A 19,685-nucleotide genomic window follows, 5' to 3' on the forward strand; every position below is an offset into this window, starting at 1 on the left:
AAACAGACATGTGCATTAAACAAAATTATCCGTGGACTGTCCACTTGTCTATTAGTGAAAAGATAGTGTTTTGAAATCTGAAGCAAAAGCAGGAGAGAGCACAATTTGGAAAGACTCCAATTCGTAGAACGGACTCAATGAGCTACTTTACAGCAGTGGCTTCTGATAGCAAGTTTATGGCAGGCAAAAGCAAAAGATACAAAATAGCTGTCAATTTATATTGTGGTTATTAAAAGCTTACTGTTTCAGTCTAATTGCTGTGCAAGAGAGAACTCCACCCCTTTTGTGAGCATTTTTTGACATTTTAAATTACACACTATTGCTGATTTTTTTTTAAAGGAGAGAACAGCACAGTGGGAAGCACCCATCATCTGAATTAATACACTAATTATAAACTATGTTGCAAATAAACAATTTGATCATTTCTGTTTCTGTGCCTTACACTGAGAGTTGAAGAGTCTCATTAAAACAAAAGCTGAAGCCTCATTCCGTATTTTAGCTGTCCACGTACCAATGACGAGAAAGTTCAGGGATGAAGCTGGTAACTACGGGCTCCTCCATAGGCAACTGTGTGTTCTGAATGAAACATTAAACGGAGCTTTTGACACACTGAAATGTTTCAACAGCTAGATCGCTAATTATTAACTGCAAGAGAATTAATTTTGCTCTTCAAAGGAACAGTGACTTTTCAGGAGTTAAAGAGAGGCAGCTCATTTGACAGTATGATTATTTGCAACTTAAAAAATGAGAATGTTCTTTCTCAAAGTGTAGTCAGACATGCCTGCAAGGACAGTTACTGGATGTAAGAGAAGTAATCGTAACGCCCAAAGGTATATGCCAAATGACAATCAAACACAGAAAAAAGTGCCTATTTAAAAAAGTTTACAAAATGACTGCAATGTGAGATAGTTGTGTATGCATACATATTAATAAGTGAGAGGGCAAAAAAATGAAAATAGCCCTTCACAAGCAACAAGATTAGCCATTGGGGGTTTGGATAAGGTGAAAAGGAGCTTTGATAATTGCTAAGTTTTAAGCACAGAGTGGAAAATAAATAATGCAGTTACGTTTTATATGTTGAAAAATAACTGACCTTAGCAAAGAAGCCTCCTTATTACTCTTTCACTTTAATCTCCAGCCACCAATATATTCTGAGAACTGCCTGGCTGGAAAACAGCTTGGCAGAAAAGGACCTGGGGGTCCTGGTGGACATCAAGTTGAAAATGAGCCCGCAGTGTGCCCTTCCCTTGAAGAAGGCTGATGGTATCCTGGGCTGCATTAGAAGGAGTGTTGCCAACAGGTCAAGGGAGGTGACCCTTCCCCTCTGCTGTGCACTGGTGAGGCCCCACCTGGAGTACTGTGTCCAGTTCTGGGATCCGCAGTACAAGAGGGACATGGATATGCTGGAGAGACTCCAATGAAGGGCCACTAAGGTGATGCAGGGACTTCATCCCTCCTATGAGGAAGGGCTGAGAGAGCTGGGACTGTTCAGCCTGGAGAAGAGAACGCTCAGGAGGGTCTCATCAAAGTCTAAAAAAGCCTGAAAGATGGGTGCCAAGAGGACGGAGCCAGCCTCTCTTCAGTGGTGCCCAGTGACATGACCAGAGAAAATGAGGACAACAATGAAACACAGGAGGCTCTGTCCGAACATCAGGAAAGACTTTTTCACTGTGAGGGTGACCAAGCACTGGCACAGGTTGCCCAGGGAGGTTGTGGATGGAGTCTCCATGCTTGCAGGTACAAAAAAGCTATCTGGACAAGGTCCTAGGCAACTGGCTGAAGGTGACCCTGCTTGAGCAGGCAGTTGGACCAGATGACTTCTAGAGGTGCCTTCAAACCTCAGCCATTCTGGGATTCAGTGATGTCCATCCCCATTATAGTCAATTGGACAATATAATTCTGGCTGTATGAAGACAAATATAGGAAAAATATGTGTGCCTAAAGAGAACACTTCACGTTCCACAGCCTTTTAGTCAACAGTTATATGTTGTTGTTATATATATAATTACATATATAAAAGTAAGAAAAATGTATTTAATAATGTACACTAAATGTTTTTGAAACAAAGCTATAAATATGAAAGTGTATATGGTAAAACTGGGAAAAATCTCTTTAAAGGAAATATACAAAAGTCATTAAAATACTTAGTATTTTAATAGATTCTGAATATAGAATCTAGATATAGATAGATATAGAATAAGATTCTATAGAATATAGAATCTGAATATAGAATCTAGATACAGATTCAGAATCTATAGATATAGAATAATAGATTCTGAAAATAACAATAGAAGATGAGAAAATTAGTAACTAGACTTGTTCATCTGGTGAATCATTTATCTTCACACTGCCAGTAAGCCAGCGGCTTCCAAGTTGGCTCTTCCTCACACACAAGGGTCTTGTCTTGCACACACAGGTCATAGTTTTAAAATTAGTTGTTACTGGAAAGGAAGTCTGAAGTTCAGGCAGTGGTGGCAGAGAATCCAGGCTGAGGTAGTTCTTCCAAGGTGAACTGTAGAATATTTTTTATAATCTTACAGTAAGGAGAAAGGCAAAATAAAATCTCTTCTTTCATACGGGCTATAAAGAAATTAGCAAAGAAGGACAGTCACGTATTGGTAGCTGTCCTGCTACTTGTCTGTGTAACTCTTTACTACTGTAGGAATCATTAATACATTTTAGAATATCTAGAACAGGGCGTGGTGTACAACTATGGTATGGATATTTGTTACTCTTCCCCTTATAATTAGAAATGCCACTTATAAGTCAGAAATATTTCATTCATGTGACATAATTTGTGATCTTTCCTGTAAAACAGTTTCCTCTTCCCCGTGCGTTACCAGTCTCGGTAGTCAGAAGAATCGAAGTTTTAGCTTAGTCGGTGTCTTACTAGACCTGCTTTAGCTACGTCAGTCCCAGTGCTGGTAGCACAAATCCACAAGCGTTGGCATCACATCATCATCTTCACAAAGTCCAAGGAAGTAGTGAAAAAGCAATTCAGTCATTCCAGTGTCTTTCACAACTACATCCAGAGAGGTATCACCTTTGGTACAGTGCCAGACACGGTGAAGAACAAGGTTTGAAGTTCATGGGTAACTTTACTTACTGTATAATTACTGTAAGCCTATTTCTCAGAAATTGCTTAAGAATGGCTCTGAGTAATGTATTAACCATTTACCACCCGTCATTTACAGAAATACTGTCTTCTGTCTTCATGTTGCTTTAAAAATAAATCTTATGCAGTTTTACTTTTTATCTGTCTGCTTAAAGCATTGCCAACTTTTCAGTACTGCCTTTACTGTAGTCTTTTTACGCATAATCAGTTCTACAGTGCTCCATCAGCTTTATGAAAATATTTTATTCCTAAAGTGCTTTTCATCCTTTCTACTCTGTGAAGAGTAAAGCAAATTAAGTGAAGAACTAACCTGCTTTTTTTTTTTTTTTACTTCCACTTCCCAATTCCACAGTGTCATTTTTGGTTTGACAATTTTCTCCAGTGTCTTTTCATGTCAATTATGCATGCAGTGAAAAACCTTCTGGTAGCTGTAATATTCCCCAAGAGTCAGCATTCACCATTCCTTTTGCCTTCCTGTTTAGCATACAACTAACTTCTAGTTACTTTTCCAGCTCTACTAAATATTAACCTTCTTAACTGTTATATTTCAAAGCTTTTAGTTAACAGTATTGCTGTACTATTGTTCGTGGAAGTCTCTCATGGTTTTTGCCAGTTCTAGTCTTTCCAGTGAGTACTCCTTAGCTTTTCTGGTTTTGCTAAGGTCATTTACAGTATTGGTAAGACTTGAAATAATAAAAAAGACCTAAACTTCTGGGCGTTTTGTAATTCTTTTACAGTGAGTCTCTCTAGACTCAGAAGGACATATCGTAGCTGGCCCTGGAACATTTTGTTGAGCTTTTCCTTTTGTGCTCTGTGTTTCTTCTGTGACAGCTGCTTTCAACCTTGTCTTTAGCTGGCCCAGTTTCTGAATTTAGACGAACAGTCACTGTTGGAAGTGTGAACCCTTCAAGAAAACAGCAATAGGAGAGAATCCTGTCTTGTGCCTCAGAGTACCTCAGTGGACCCTTTTTCCCATGCTGACCATCACGGTTGTGATAGGCGTTACAATCAAAGTTCGTATTAGGAATATCATTTAATGAGAGATCAAGGTGGGGCATTTGTCCTTTGTGCCAAGTCTGATCGATTGATTGGTTGATTGATCGATTTTTGCTAAGTGTATCAAAGCTGAGGTCTGTGGTCCTTGCTGAGGCCATTACCGAGGGCAGAACTGAAGGCAGAGGCTGCAGGAGTTGAGGTGTCACATAGTAACTGAGCCGATCACCCAAACTATTGTTGGCAACTTCTGTGAACCTGCTGTGTTCAGTCTCGTGGTGGAGAGTGAAGCATAATCTAATTAGTAGAGCTACCTCACAATAAAAGAGGGCTACTATGAAAAAAGAAACAGAACAGAAACCTCAAAAAAGGGCAAATAGTAGTAATCCAGTCTGCTCAGGTAAAATTCGCCTCATTTGACCCCTAACTTAAGAAGGGCTGAAGTTTAGTCTAAATCTAGTTGCCCAGGATGGGAGTCCTACGACTGTATCATACAAGGAGGAGAGTCAATGTATTCCTCTGGTGACTCAGATGTGGTAATTGCTGTCCTGAGCGTAATTTCCACACCGACAGCTGAGTAGAATGGCATCTTCGACTGTACATGGCCCATGTCTAGACAGGGGCCCAGTGGCCTCCTTCCACAAAGGGAACAAGAGATCTTTACCTGGGCTCCATTAAACATCTCCCTGACCCTTAAGCATGACCTCTGTCTCCAGGTTGTATTTAAACTAATTGTCCTTTATTCCCTACAAATGGGTGCCATCAAATGTCATGCATGATAGCTTGACAATAAACAATATTAATACTCTCACTTGTATGGAGTTCCGTTCCCTGGGATTTAGGGACGCGTTGTCAGCTGGAGGGTTCACAGAGGATGGTGCGGTGCCTCGTAAGGGCGACTGTGGAGCTGGTGACCTGTGGTTTTCCTCCGAGTATGCTGCCCTTAAGAATTACTTTAGCTACTGAGGAATGGTTCTGTCCACACTTTCCTGGGCTGACAGATTCATAACTGTGACAAATCTAACGTAATCGTGGGGAGTTTTGTTTTATCACTATCTCCTGGACGATTGTTTCCACCTAGGCTGCAGTGTTTCCACACCATCAGTCTGTCTCAAGCTAATGAAGTACTTTATGGCCACTTGTACATCAGCTTTCACTGTTCAATTTACCGTGCTCTCTCTAATTAATTTGGAAGATGAAAGCAACAACCGATACTCGTTGGTTTTTCATCATTTCACCCACTATTACTTCCTTTTTTGAAGTCACAAGTATGGATAATCAGATATTTGGATTATCTCAATGTTTCTCCTATTGGAAAAAAATATTAAGTGAACAAGCAAATTCAGAAATTCTCCTGCAGTACTGCAGAAGTTTGACAGAGGAATTTAATACACCATATTATGGTGTTATGGTGAACTCTATTGGAGCAACAGATGTATAGGGAAAAAAAGAGTAATATATTACCATTATAATGTGAGAGGAGAAAAATTTAGCCAGCTCTTGCATGAATAAATTTCACTGATCTCATGAATAGCTTCATATAATTTAAAATAATCCTTCTGTATAATGAACTTGCAAGCTAATTACTCTTGGATTGCCACAGCACGGTATAACTCTGTCAGTCTGAGCATTTTAAATTTTGCCAAAGTTGTGAAGTGGATGCAGTTGAAACTGGAAGTGAATGGGTTTCCCAATCAGTATATCTGCAAATTGTCGCAGGGTATTATTCCAGGCAGTAACTGTGATCATTGCTAGATTTATCCTTTTTTTAAAGCAACAGAGTTAAAACTGGCAGATGGTAGTTAATGATTAACATGCCTAGTAAACAAACTTTTGCAGGGATATATTTAAAGCGGTTGTGTGTATATAAATAGACAGGGAGCATGAGCTATGCAACTATAATTGAATTACATTAGCATAACTTAAGTAGAAGTTTAGTAAATACCAAACACCTTAATTACCTTGCACAGTATTAGGAGGTTAATGACATACCCCCTGTAAATGACTCTTCAAAGTGTTTGGCAACAGGGCAGTTCAGAGCCAAACTGGTACCCAGTACCCCACCCTTTGTGGCTGGTGTATGGTAACTTGTTTAGCTACTACTGCTCAAGCTGGGCCTCTGCTGGGATTTCTGGAGGTTGAAGCAAGAGTCTTTACTGCTGGGAGCTGGAAACCTCCCTGTGGAGTGGGACTGTATGCTCGCCGTGCCTTCCAGTTGCACCAGTCTGCCTGCCAGCCTGGGGAGCCCTTTGCTCGCTGTGCTCTTAGCGCGGGTTGTGGCGGGGGGTGGTTAGCTCAGGCTCTATAAATTTATACTTTTAAACACAGAGGCTCTGCTCCCTCTGCCAAAAATTTGCCCAGCAGCATTGTATAACTCTCGCATCTTTTTGGTATTTTGCCCCTTCAGTTGATAAAGGCAATAATCATCTGTTTCCAATTGCAGGTGTGGCGGACTTTCCTTCTTCTAACTTTTTAAAATTATTTTTGCTGATGCAGTTTCTGGAAAATACGCAAATTTCATATTCTAGTCGGTTCAGAAAGTGTAATTGAATCTCGCCGAAACCGGCAGGTCTGCGTGTCGGAGTCCAGCCTGAGCTGTGCATCGTTGTAGCTAAGGCGTGTGTTATTCATTGATGCTCCTTCTACAGTGTTAACAGTGGGGTTAGAAGCCTGATTGGAAACCAGTAGTGATTTGTCGGTTTATGATGCCAAGTAAAGCAAATAAATAATGTAGTTACCAGTCTAGTTAATTATTTTAAAAATCCTGGTGAGTCAGGAAACTGTATGCAAATTGGTAACAAATTAACTCCTGTTATATTTGAATAATTTGGGAGAAGCACATTGGATCCACAAGTGGTTGAAATTTATATTCTTCTCTCGCATAGGAAGCTGTACTGTAAATGAGCTAGCATCTCTCTTGGGAAAGAAATGTGAATTTTGCTGACAAGCTGAGGTCTCTCAGCAGAAAAACGCATGCTGACAGTTTGACCCAGTGACCAATTGACTGATTTCTTTCTCCCTTTTTTTCCTTCTATTCTAGATGCTGAAGAATACCAGCCTCCAATATGGAAATCATACTGTGAGTATACGAGAAATTTGAATAATTTTAGTACCTTACCAAGGTGTCACTGTTAGGTCTTTTCCCTTCCTTTGTTTAGAAAAAAGACATAAATGTACTAGGTGCTTGTAGAAATTACTGTATGGGACACCAGCAAAACCTGAACTTTTCCGGTTCTCCACGGCACAAGTGCAGGAGGGTCGTGAACAGCAGACTCTCTCAGTTGCCTTACAAGTGTGTGAATCTTGGGTTTCCTGCTTTCTCTGCTGAGAAAGTTCCAGAGGCTGAGGAGGTTAATGCTTCATGTGTTTACTAAAGGTCAGGCTTGAGTATACTTGTCTTTTTATATGGGTCACCAAATTACTTTAAGATAATAATATTTTTGATCCTTAGCAATAGAAGTTGATTTTTGAAGTGGTGGTTTAGAAGTTGGAGACACCATTATCAGTTCTTTGAACCTTCCTGTCTGCCTTTAGAAAAATCATTTACATAGAGTGCAGTGCAGAAGTGCATATTTTATGCTCTTTTTGCTTTATTCCAAATGTATTTTCTAATAAAGTAGTACAGATCTGAGACAAAATATTGGCTTTTAAAACCCTTATTAAAGATGGCCTTTAAATTTGATCTTTTTATTTTAAACCCTTACTGGGACTTGAATGAAACTGTAGCTTTGGGTGCAGAGGGAGTATTTTGTGCTGTTTTCAGATACAGACTATCCTAAGTGAAAGTCGTCTCTTTTATTGTGGCAACTTCAAATTCAGTACAGTGCCATTACCGAGATGGAACTACAAAAAGACAAGGATCACAGTAGTTACATGCATGCACATGTATAATTTTAAAGACTGGAATAAACTTGTTGGCTTCACTTATATCCACATTAAACTACCTTGCTGACTTCAAAGGCATCACCTGTATGTTACCTGAGAATGACATTCTGCGTCAGAGTGGACTGGGATTTTTTCAACCAAAGTTTGAGTACACCTTTAAATTACAAAAATTGCTTCTCAGAACACTGTTTTCTAGAGACTCTCTCTCTTTTTTTTTTTGTTGCAGTATTTTGAATGTATAAAAAAACCCTCCTTAAAAGTCAGCAAGAGTGCATTGATTTGAGTTGGGCCATTCCTGTGTACTTTGCTGGGTACTTGGAAAGACGCAGACGCTTTAGCGGGTGTTTTTAGAAGAGGAACCTGGCTTACTCCAAATCAATGGAAAAGCTCCCATTGACTCTGGTGAGACCAGGATTTGAAATGACAGATGTTTCCCTGTTTGCAGGAAGTTTTCGTTAAAAAGTCAGGGAATAAGCACGTGCCTTTACTTACCTTCTTGCCCCACTGGGGCAGCAGACAGATCACTGCATGCAGTGAAAAAACTTAGTTACATTTGCCTGATAGCTTACACATAGTCCAAGGAAACTTATTAAAAGTTAAAAAAACCAACCAACCAACCAACAAAGAATATGAATATATAATTTCCTATTCAGATATATGTAGGATGCCAATATTGTGGTAACGACAAAGTCGTGGCCTCAGCATCTGAACCCCGCGCATGAATGACCTTGGAAAAAGTTAGACAGCTACAAAATGCAGAAAATAGTTTAAGATTACAGAGATTTGCTGCTGAGACTGCTTAGCCACAGACATATATTTTCCATTGCAATGTTAGGTAATGTATGCTGCTTTACTCTGCTTGAAAAATCCCAGTCTGGTAAATTAATTATAGAGGTTCTGTCCAATGATACACTAGTCTATGATGCAATCTACTGTCCTGTCTCATCACGGTTTTAACTTAGTGCATGTATTTCACTCTTAGCAGTTTGTGTTTCCTGCCTACTTAACAGTTATTTTCAGTGTATCTTAGCTAGTAGCTTTTAAAGTTTGCTAACATACTATTAAACTACTTTGCATACAGTTTTGATTTTTTTTAAGTCCTGGGGAAATTTAGGTGCACTGTGTTGCCTTTTATTGACATTGTGATCAACGCTTCAGTCCTTCTAGCTTTTCAACAATGGCAAATTTTCCTGTTTTTAAGTATTCAAATAAACAGTCTTACACATATCCATGGGCAAATCCCAATCAAAGCAGAACAAGCCTTACTCTTTGGCGTGATGTCCAAGTTTGTTTCAGCTGTATTTGGAAAAAATGGATGCTTCTAATGCAGAAGATACTCGCTTATGAAGAATTGTTAGAAGGTACATAGGTTTCACAGATTACAAGGTTTTTCAGACTTTTTCTAATAGCCCTGGGACACAGAGAATAAAAGAAATGCCAAGAATAATTTTGTATTACCAGGAAGGGATGTGGGGGGAAAAAAAAGGCAAGTTACTAGCAGTCTCTAGGTAGTGGGTTTGATTGCATTTATACGTGAGTAACAGATCAACAAATAAATATCCAATAACAGATTTCTTTCTGTAGTCTGCTGTAAATTGGGAATATTACATGAAATGGCATTTTGCGATTTTACCATCACTGAGGTAGGAAAGAAAGGAAGACAAGAATCACAGACATGTGGGCTGGCAGGGACTTCTGGGGTGAGCTGATCAGGCATCTCACTCGAAGCACGACTATTGTCTGCTGTAGAGCAGAACAGCCATGGCTTTATCTAGCCGAGTCTGGAAGACCTTCAGGGACGGAGCCTCTGCCACCTTTGTGGGTAACCTGCTCCAGTGCTGCGCTGCCCTCTTGGAGCAGAACCGGTGCTCGTACCTGCTTCATGTGACAAGTAGGCAATTTGTTTGACTGCTGAAACCGCGTAGTCATTTTTGGCTTCCAGCTACAGCCCGTACATGCTTGAGTTTTGAAGAGATGTAAAACCGCTCTTTTTCTTCTTTTACCACTGTTGAGATTGGCATGTGCTAAGCAAGTCTAATGTCAATGCCACTTTAATGTTTATTTGCATTATTTAAGGTCAGTACATTGGTGCGAAGCAATGTGGCAAGATGCAGAGCATCAGCTGATGCCATGCTTCAGCTCCTCACAAAGTTTCCCTGCCTCCTGCCCTTCAGCAAATAATAAGCACAGTGTCTGAGACTCAGTTTTGTTAGAAATTAAGGTTTTGTTTCAGCCAGGCACTTAGGTTCCTAATTAAGCATGTGAGTAATCCTGCAGAAATAGGACAGCTCATATTGTTCAAGCTCAGCACATGGATAAATGCCTGACTGAGACGTGGACGAGGAGGTAAAACTAAGGAACGCTGTGAAATGTTCTCAGAGAGAAGGCAGTGCGTTTCTTTGCTGCTTTATAAAGGCAATGATAGAAATTTTTCCTCTCCGCTGGAGCGTCACTGAACAGTAGTCATAGGTGAGTTAAAGGAGAAGGCTTGAGTTCCTGACACGCTGCAGAATGAAAAGAGTATGAAGAAATTGGTGCTAGTCCTTCTTCCATGGCAGAAGAGGAGTAAGTGTTGATTCTTGTGTGTCACCCCTTTGTTACTTTCGCAGATTAGCTTTCGGAATTAGACAGTTCTTTCTAAAACATATTGTGGGATTTTCTTTATTCATCCCGTGAGACAAGACTTGTCCTCTAGAAGGAGCAAAAGAGAGATGTATATTCTAACTAGTTACCCGACATCTCAAAGAAATATTCCCCTAGAAATTCAATAATAAAGTTTTGTTAACTTGCTGAGTTCCCAGGTGATTATGATGCTATGAATGCTGGCAAACTATATGAATTATAAAACTGATAAAGATGTTGAAGGGCCAATTAAAAGCTACTGCGTTTTCCTATTGCAGTGCTGCACTTCAGTTTCATATTTAGTGTGTATTATTACTGTGCATTTAATTTGCATCCGATGCTGAACAAAAAGCTCCTCCCAGTCTAATGCTGTTCTTTAAGCAGTAATAATGCATTTTCTTTTTGCATGCAGTTGACTTTTTATAAGGTTAATTTTTTTCAGGGCTAAAACAATAATCGTTATGTTCAGGTGTCATCTTTTTATGATCATGGTGGGTTTGTCTCTAACCTGCCTGTCAGTTCTAAATGCTGGAGTAGACTGGGTCAGATGTCGATCACTGCTTACCACTGTGTTAAATAAGCCTGGTTTTCTATTATTGCAGTTAACCATATCCTTAGACATCGGATTCTATTTTAAGATTTTTCAGAGGCGGAGGGGTTAAAATGAGACAGAAAGGCAAGGCTTGTTTGCCATTCCAGCAAGTAAGTGAGGGGCACATGCTTTCTGAGCTCCTGACCATCCCCTGGACTCTGCTGAGGTCTCGGCAATGTCAGCCGGAGTGTGAGTGCCCAGCACTTTGGAAAAAAGTATATAATGAAATTGGGCAGAGCTGCAGGATGTTCAGCACTTCTGAAAATGAGGTCACTTAATGAGGTGTCTGCGCTCATTGGAACTTAGCTGTAGGGCACATTTTTCTCAAGTCACCTTAGCCATAATATTGCACTTGTATTCATAGCCCATTAGCGGGGTTTCATATCGCAATCATTTGAAGCAGAAACAGGAGAGAACCTTTCTAGGGAAGAACGCAGCTTTTGGTAGGGTCACGCTTGCTTTGCTCCTTAATACCTTAGTCTGTGAGATATTGCCTTTCCCTGGTTTTTCACTCACCTGGCCTTTCACTGCTGTTTTACCTCCTCCACCCTTGCCTTGCTGTGTGTCTTCACTGGGCATCCTTGGCTGCTGTCAGCCTGTCTGTCTCTTCTGTCGTTTCTCTCCTGCTGAACTGCTTGGCTTCCTGTACCACGAGGCCAGTGGTGGTTCTCAGTCCTTTCCTTCTGTTCCTGATCTGTCTTCTCTCCTTCCGTCTAATGGTTCTGCATCTCTCTCCACTAGTTACACTGGCCTGTCTTTCTGTCAGTTTAGTGTCTTTCAGTGTAAAGCTAATATGGCCAAATCTGAATTCTTTATCTTTCCCAGGAAACCATTTCCCATTCATGGTGGTTTCTGTGATTACCACCGTTCACGAGCTCAATCATGCTTGTTACCTGGGGCCATTTTCTCATCCTGCACATTTAAGGCAGCATATAATTCATTATTATTATTATTATTTATTTGTATAGCAATAATCTTACTACGTTTTCCTCTGATGTATTTGTAAATCAGATGTCTTTCACAGTTCAGATTATTGAGCAGATTAATTACCCCTGCCTCTCTGAGAATGACAGCAACCTTTTCCAGTCTATTCAAAACACAGTTGTTAAGATGATTTGCCTTCCTTGCATTCATCATGAATCCCTGCACTGATTCATCCCACTGCATCCTATCAGCATCCAGTTTTTTTGCGTTTGCTTTCAAGTCTTTCATATATCTGCCCTCTCCTATTAGTCATTCCTTCCTTTGTTTTGTGAAATGCTGACTCTTCTCCCCACCCTTGCTTCTCCAGTGATATCAGCCTCAGTGAGCCTTTTGGTCCTTTCGGAGAACCCTTTGCTTTTCTCATTTCTTACAAATGCAACACATCGCAAGGTAGGCTACACGTCACAAGGTAGGCTTCAGATGTGTTCTTCAGACCAGCTTGTTTTGCACCACAAGCTATCAAGGTTATCTTAGAAACAGCTTCACTAGCTTAATTTGCTCTGTCAGTTAATATTTAACAGGTTTGATTATTGGAAAGCAGAACTTTTATGAAGTGTGATTTTCCAATTAAAATTGAAATTAATAAATTGGGGAAATAAACCTTTTACTTTAAATATGAAGCAATCATATTCTTGCAATATTTTGAATCCTTACAGTTCCATTTCTTTGCTGGAAATGTATGGGGGAAGAAAAAAGTTACTATTTTCCTCTTGAATATATTTAGTCATAAGCATCAGTAACTTGCTGAATCAGTGGTTATGGTGATTTCAGACATTCAGAAATAGACTCTAAAATCACGATATTGGGCTCCAGAATAATGAGAGTGTTAAAAAACGGTCTCTAATTTTTGAAGCACATTTTTCATGCTTTCCTTGGCAATCCTTTTGGATACACAAGTCATTTGATCAGAAAAGAGTAAAAGGAAGGTTTTGAATCTTACTCAGCCACACAGCTGAAAGAGGTAAGAAAGACCACTAGTTGCCATGAATCTTGTGCAAAAGTAGAGGGAAGTCAGGCTGTGCTGAACGAAGGCAGTTAAATCCAGAACCTTAGTACAACTTCAGAGCTGGATCACATCCGTATGCATTAAAACTGATAGGAAGTATAAGAAATCATGAACTCTCTTTCTGAGCCCCTCTGAGGAACCAGGGATGAAGGCTGGGTTGGGAAAAGGAGAGGTTATGGTTTCTTCGACTCCGACAGTAGCAGAGAGCATTGCCTCAAAGCTGTCACATCCCCTGAGTGACAAACTTGGGTGCAAGCCAAGGACTTCCCTGCTTCTCAGGCTCCATCCCTCCTAGCCCCATTCAAAGAGAAGGTGCAGAAGGTGGGAGAAGGTGCTGAAGAGTAACACCTACCATTTCAATTCACTTTCTGCAACTAGGCTCTTGTCTTTATCAAACCTACAGGCATTTATATTCCTCCTATAATCTGCCACCTTTCGGGGCATAATTCTGAGCTTCACAAGCATTATGAAGAGCCCTGTCCTAGAAACTTGGTTTTTTAAAAAAATTCGTAGACACGACATGTTCTTTCCAAATACAAGAAGGTCAGCATGCAGAAGGCCTTTCTCGAGGGAGGCAATCCAGACCTCTGGGATTTTTACTGGAGTTATGGAGAGACAGTCTGTCTGCGCTGGAATTGATTACTGTCATTGCATGTCAGCTTCCTCTCACGACTCTGGAGTGGAAAGGAAGGAGAGGATCTCATTAAATACACGCAGTGAAGAGGCTGGGGGCCAGGGTTCAGCGACTACCCCTAGCCTCGGGTCTTTCTCCTCCAGCCCTCAGAAGATTTCGCAGAATTGATCCAGGGCCATTTGAATAAGGCGTAATTGCTCTGAAAGGAATGTTTGCCTGCTTGGCAGTAATTGCCAGCAAATCTTGAAATAAATTATGAGATTGTGGTGAACCCTTTCAAACATGCTTGGCCTAATCCATGAAAACACTGTTGTTATTGGTAGGCATCCTGTTTTGAGTTGTTACAGCAAAAACGAGATTTTATCCTGAGATAGACCTAATAAATCTTTGTAGCTTGTCTTCCCTGGTATAGAAATGCAGTGACAAGTACAAAAGGAGATAATACTTCTAAAAATTAAAACAATGTTCAATTCAGCTAGTTTGTAGGTCAACAACCGATTTTCATATAAATGACTTTGATGCACTGAAATACGTCCGTTTGCCCTCATTTTCTTTACATCTGCATTTTTTCTTTGCAGCCTCTGGCTAAAAAGACTCATCTGAATAAAAGTTTGTGTATGTTGCCGTCTTCTAATTATCTGTACATTTTTGTGTTTGACAGTGTATCAGTTGCAACAGGAGGCACCACGTCCCAAGAGAATCATCTGTCCTCGGGAGGTCAGTTCTTCTTTCGCTCTACCTTGTTAAATCTGATGAATTGTCAGCAGCATATGATTACCGAAAATCTTTTGTACAGTCTGTGGGTAGTATTCACTTCAATTTTTCTGAGACATTATTTTTTATAATAATTTTTCTTAAGGATCATTAATTAAAGCAGATTAATATTTGCTAGTTAGGCATGGAGGCCTCATTCTACTACCAGGAGTCCGTCCCTTCATTAGACAAATACTCATTAATCATTGCTTACTGTGCTTTTCTGTATGCTACCCAAAGTTTTGTGTTTCCTTGTTAAAAGGAAGGTGTATTTTCTTTCTGCATCTGCAGGATGCTCCGGTTTGTTGAGTGCATTCTGCCAAGGATCATGTTCAAGTTAAAATACTGAGCTGATAGCTGGAGAGCTCGGTTCTGTCACAGGAACTTTAAAGATTATAGGGTATTAAGAAATCTATAGGGCTGAAGGTTTGGCTGAGTCATCTTGTCTCCCTGTTTTCTTTTTCTGTATTTCTCTATTTCTGCTTAGTTAAATATGTCAGTTCCTCAACCCGCACAGCATAATAGTAATGGAAAACATATGTAGATGTCTCTGCTCAATCAATAAAACTGTGATAGCTTTATCTTCTGTAATGTCAGGGACAAATTTCGTGCAAATAGACATGTAATACTAGTAATAGAAATACTGAACGCATGAAGTGATTACACAAGGTATAAAAGATGATGTGAAAGAAGATGGAAACTGCGGTTCATTGGCGTGATGTATAGCTCTATTCTCAACCATCATCCTGAGCTCTGACCTGCTTCCCACACTGTGTTCCCAGTGAAGGAGGGCCCTTGCACAGCATCTGTCAAATATTAACAGATAACAGTCTCAGAACAGTTTTACGTGGGGCAGAAGGCTTTGTACCAAGACATAGGCAGATGTCCCAGGGTCATGAATAAGATCCACTGCGAAGCCAGGAATTGAATCCAGTTTTCCTGAGTCCATCCAGCATCTTAACTAAAAGGCCATTGCAAATTTTTTTCTCAAATGCCATCCACCAGTTGTTTCAGGGCAGGAGAGACAGGTCTTGGCCTCACACTGGAAGCCTTCAAGCCCTGTCAGTTTGGGATGGTCCCAAGGAACAGACGGAGGATGCTAAGGAGGGCAAGCAAAAAAACGGAGTGGGTGAACCCTCGTGTCATCCCTTCTCCCTGTCAAAGATAAGGCTCGGGTAGCCCTGTGGGACTCCAGTGCACGTGCGCTGAAGGGTTTTAGCTAGACCTTCCTCTCCAAAATTCTCATTCAAAACAAATGACAGATAGGTCTCTGTGGCTGGTATTCTCTAAAGGAGAAGCCATTCAGGTTTTTACTAAATGAATATCACATAACAGGTATTAAACTAGTAGTTGTATAGCTAAAAAGAGTTAAGGTAAATTATTGATTTACTTCCAGTGCAGCCTTAGAGGAGATTCTTTGCATTGAGATAATAGTTTGTCTAATATTTTATTTCTCTTTTTTCATACTGGAACTACTTTGAGGAAGAACTTGTCTTGAGAAATCTGATTAATAAGAATTGAATGCTGAGGAACCCTTGCCTACACTTTGAACTCACCTGTGTGGGTATGCAAGTGACTTGGTCTGAATAAGTTTAATCCAAAATTTATAATGCTAACTCAAATTGAAGCGTTTTTTAGCTTGCTTTCATGAATGATAATTAATACAAATCAAATTAATACGATTGCTACTCTCCTTTAAAAGTACATTAAAATGTGATTTTAAATTGGAGTAGCAATTGTATTCATGTTCCAGAATCAAGATTATCTACAGAAGTGGAGTAAATGTGAAATAGCAAACTCTTTACCACTGTGCTGTATTGAACTTGTTTCCTTAGACTCAAGAATATTATACAACTATATACAACTGAAATTATCCTTTACTCCCTTTTCCTGATGTTTAAAGACCGTACATATTTAGTTCATATTCAGGTCACTTCCAAAGATTTGCAGAAAGAAACTAAGATCGTATTATATTAACCAAATGAGCACGTAACTGACAAAGTGGTACATAACAAAGTAAGTAAAAACTGTCTTATTCATATAATTTGGGTTTGGTTCTGACTAATGAACCATTTTTAGCAGCTCGCTTGGCAAACTGAAAAGATTCCTATTTTGATGTGGTTTGATTACTTTTTTTTAATTTGGTTAAACAACTGAAAAAAGAGATATTCAGGTAGGAATATGAAGCAGTATGAATTCCTACAAATGTGATCTTTGATTGACGTCTTGTTACTTGGATTTTGAGTCTTTGTGTAGATCAACTATATGTGTTCAGAGCCTGGTTGCTAGAAACACAGATTCTCTGACCCAAGATGGCAAAAAATAATCATACTACAACATAATTATGTGCTTTGTTTTTTATAAATTTATTTTTACATATAATTGCGAGGGGTGTCCCAATACCTAGATTGTTCTTTGTGGTATATTATTGCTTTTATATAAAGTAGAACTATATATTGGTTTTAGAGAGCATCACAGATTATTCTAGAGAGAAAATTCAGCGCCGTGTTCCTATGCCACCTATTAGCTTTTCCTTAACACACAGATTGTAAGGCAGGTGGTTTGGGGTTTATTTTTCATCTTGATTCTAGTTTGACTTCAGTGTAATCTGGTGATTGTATAGGCTTGCTTCACTAAAGGCGGTGTCTTAATAATTCTAAGTTTCTGTCAGATATATGGAAAAATCTCAACATCTAATTTTGTGTTATGTATGTGAAAATATATTAATCTGCAATATGATAGTTACTTAGTATGCAACATGATGCTCATCCAACATCTGGAGAGCAGGTGTCAGTGGGATGTGTGAATGACAGTGGAAAGATTTATTTCTCCGTGTATGTATCATAGGAACTGGACTGTGTTGAGGGTGTTCCTTTGTATAATTTAGGATTCAAACTGCTTCAGACAAATGTAAAAAGTGCAAATAATTTTAAATCCTTCATGCTTATGGGAAGATGTCTTTCATTCATAACGGCCGAATGCTGCACTGGTTGCAAGGAAATTCAAGCATCTGCTGCAAACAAAATCTGTAACACCAACAGATAAACTTGCAAAGGTTTGGGGTTGTTTTTTTTGCTCTCACCACTTGGCATTTTCGTCATTCCTCCATCTTTTCCATTGCTGTCTTCCACATTCTCCGCATTCATTTGCTCTTCCATTACCTCTCTGTTACTCCATAGTCACGAGGGTTTTAGCCTCAGATCTCTGCAGTTCTGCCACCTGATTTGTGTGGATTTCTTGATTAGCTCTACTGTGGAGACAGAAATCACCTTTCCTGATACACAAACCGCCAGACTAAAAGCTGGGTCTGTAAATAAAACATGAACATTTATATCTTTGTGTCTTTGAGCTTTGTTATCATGATTTTCCTTTTCTTTTTTTTTTTGCCTGCATAAATATCTTGTCAGCAAAAGCAGGTCATCCCTGCAATGGGAATCATACTGAATGAACTGTTAGGGCTTCAGGTATCTAACGGCTTTTAATTAATCACCACTGGCAGCGAGACTAGTGTGAATATCCTACCTTCTCAATAACATTGGATTTCTGCCAATATCCTCATTTGTAACCATATTCCTTCCAGCAATGTTTTAATGATTTATTTTTTAAATAGAAAAAGTTTCATTTAAAAGCACCATTCAGGTGGAGGAGTAGCTTTTACATGTTGTGCAAGTGTGATGATAGGCACCAAAGAATCAGATTCATGTTGTGACAAAGCAGTATTATAAAGCATCTTTTAGAGTTTATTATACAGAAATGCTGATAAAAAAATATATTATCAGAAAATAATTCAGGCATTTGACTTCCTGGTTTTACTCTATTGTAACATTTTAAAGAATTATTAATTTAAAGAAATATTTCTGAATTAGACTATTGAACATTAAAATATCTTTTAAAGAAATGTAGTTTTTAATAAAGTGAAAGAATTAAGGAAGGATAGTGACATTATTTGGGAATGTTTTTGGTTAAACAATAGGCTTGTTACAAATTCCCGTCACAGAGGGCGTGAGTCTGACCCGTGACTCTTGGATTACTTGTTTAGAGTCATTCAGATATTCCTACCTGTGAATGCTATTCCTGTTCTGTTCCAAGAAAGCCTTAATTGCTGACAGCAATTTTTTGAGGTCGGTGAGTTGTCTGCATAAGGTCTTGCATATTTTTAACAGTGTCTTGGCCAAGCCAGTGTCAGCAACAGTGAGAAACTTGTCTAAATTTCCCTAGTGTAGACAAAGCCTTAGAGTCTTAACTTATATTATTATGTAGGAAAATGTCAGTTAATTGCCTTCGTCGTCATTCTGAATTACAAATAGGTTGTGTCAGAAGCAGTAGAAATTATTGTCTCTGCCTTTAAAGCATCAAAATTATGGTTCCTTGATTAAAAGCAAATATGATTGCAAAAGGGGGACTTTTCTTTGAAAAAAATTACCCCTTTTTTTTTGCTTAAGTGATTGTAAGAGGGTAAAATAATGATGGCATATTCAGACTGTACTGCTGAGAGTCTTTCAATCTAACCATCCAGAGGGTCAGGAACTGTTTTGGCCCTCTGGGTATCCATTACCCGGATTTATCAAAACAAGTGTAGGGTTAGTGGCATTTCATAGAGCGTAACTGTTGAAATGGTCACTGGCAGGTTTATAATGATGTTGCCATCTTGTACACTACTAATAGAGAATATACAGGATCTTTACACATTTCCAAAACTGAATGACTGCAAATTATTCTGTATTAGGTTATCCTCAAAGTTTCTTCTGAAGCATGGGATTCAAACTGAGAACAATACAATGACTAGAATATAATTTAAACAACAGCAATATTGAAAAGCGTTGTAAAAATGCTGGTCGCTTTTGTCAGTCCTGCTTTTGGGTGCAGAAATGTTTTATATTTGTACATAAGGAAAAGCTTTTAATGGCTCACTTCCAGAAATTAGGGAAGCTTGAGCAAGGTTGTTAAAATTAAGCCTTAGTAAGATGCTTGCAGAGTATATCTGTCTGGATAATAAGTATTTAATCATTGCAGTAAGTCGTCCATGAATTCCCTTATTCTGCTCACTTAGTGACCTTTACAAGCTGAATATTTTCTCTTTCTCTCTGCCCTCATCTTTCTA

General features: G+C 39.2%; 1 protein-coding gene across 1 annotated transcript in view; it reads left to right on the forward strand.

Annotated features, from left to right (window-relative positions):
- The window catches only part of CHN2 (chimerin 2), a 167,125-nt gene that overhangs the window by 61,279 nt on the left and 86,161 nt on the right, over positions 1-19,685 (forward strand). The window contains exons 2-3 of the mRNA XM_074574929.1: positions 7,149-7,187; positions 14,493-14,548. Coding sequence (XP_074431030.1) covers positions 7,149-7,187; positions 14,493-14,548 — 95 coding nt within the window. The remainder of the gene's footprint in view (positions 1-7,148; positions 7,188-14,492; positions 14,549-19,685) is intronic.

Source organism: Larus michahellis, chromosome 2, assembly GCF_964199755.1.
Source record: "Larus michahellis chromosome 2, bLarMic1.1, whole genome shotgun sequence".
Classification (NCBI taxonomy): domain Eukaryota; kingdom Metazoa; phylum Chordata; class Aves; order Charadriiformes; family Laridae; genus Larus; species Larus michahellis.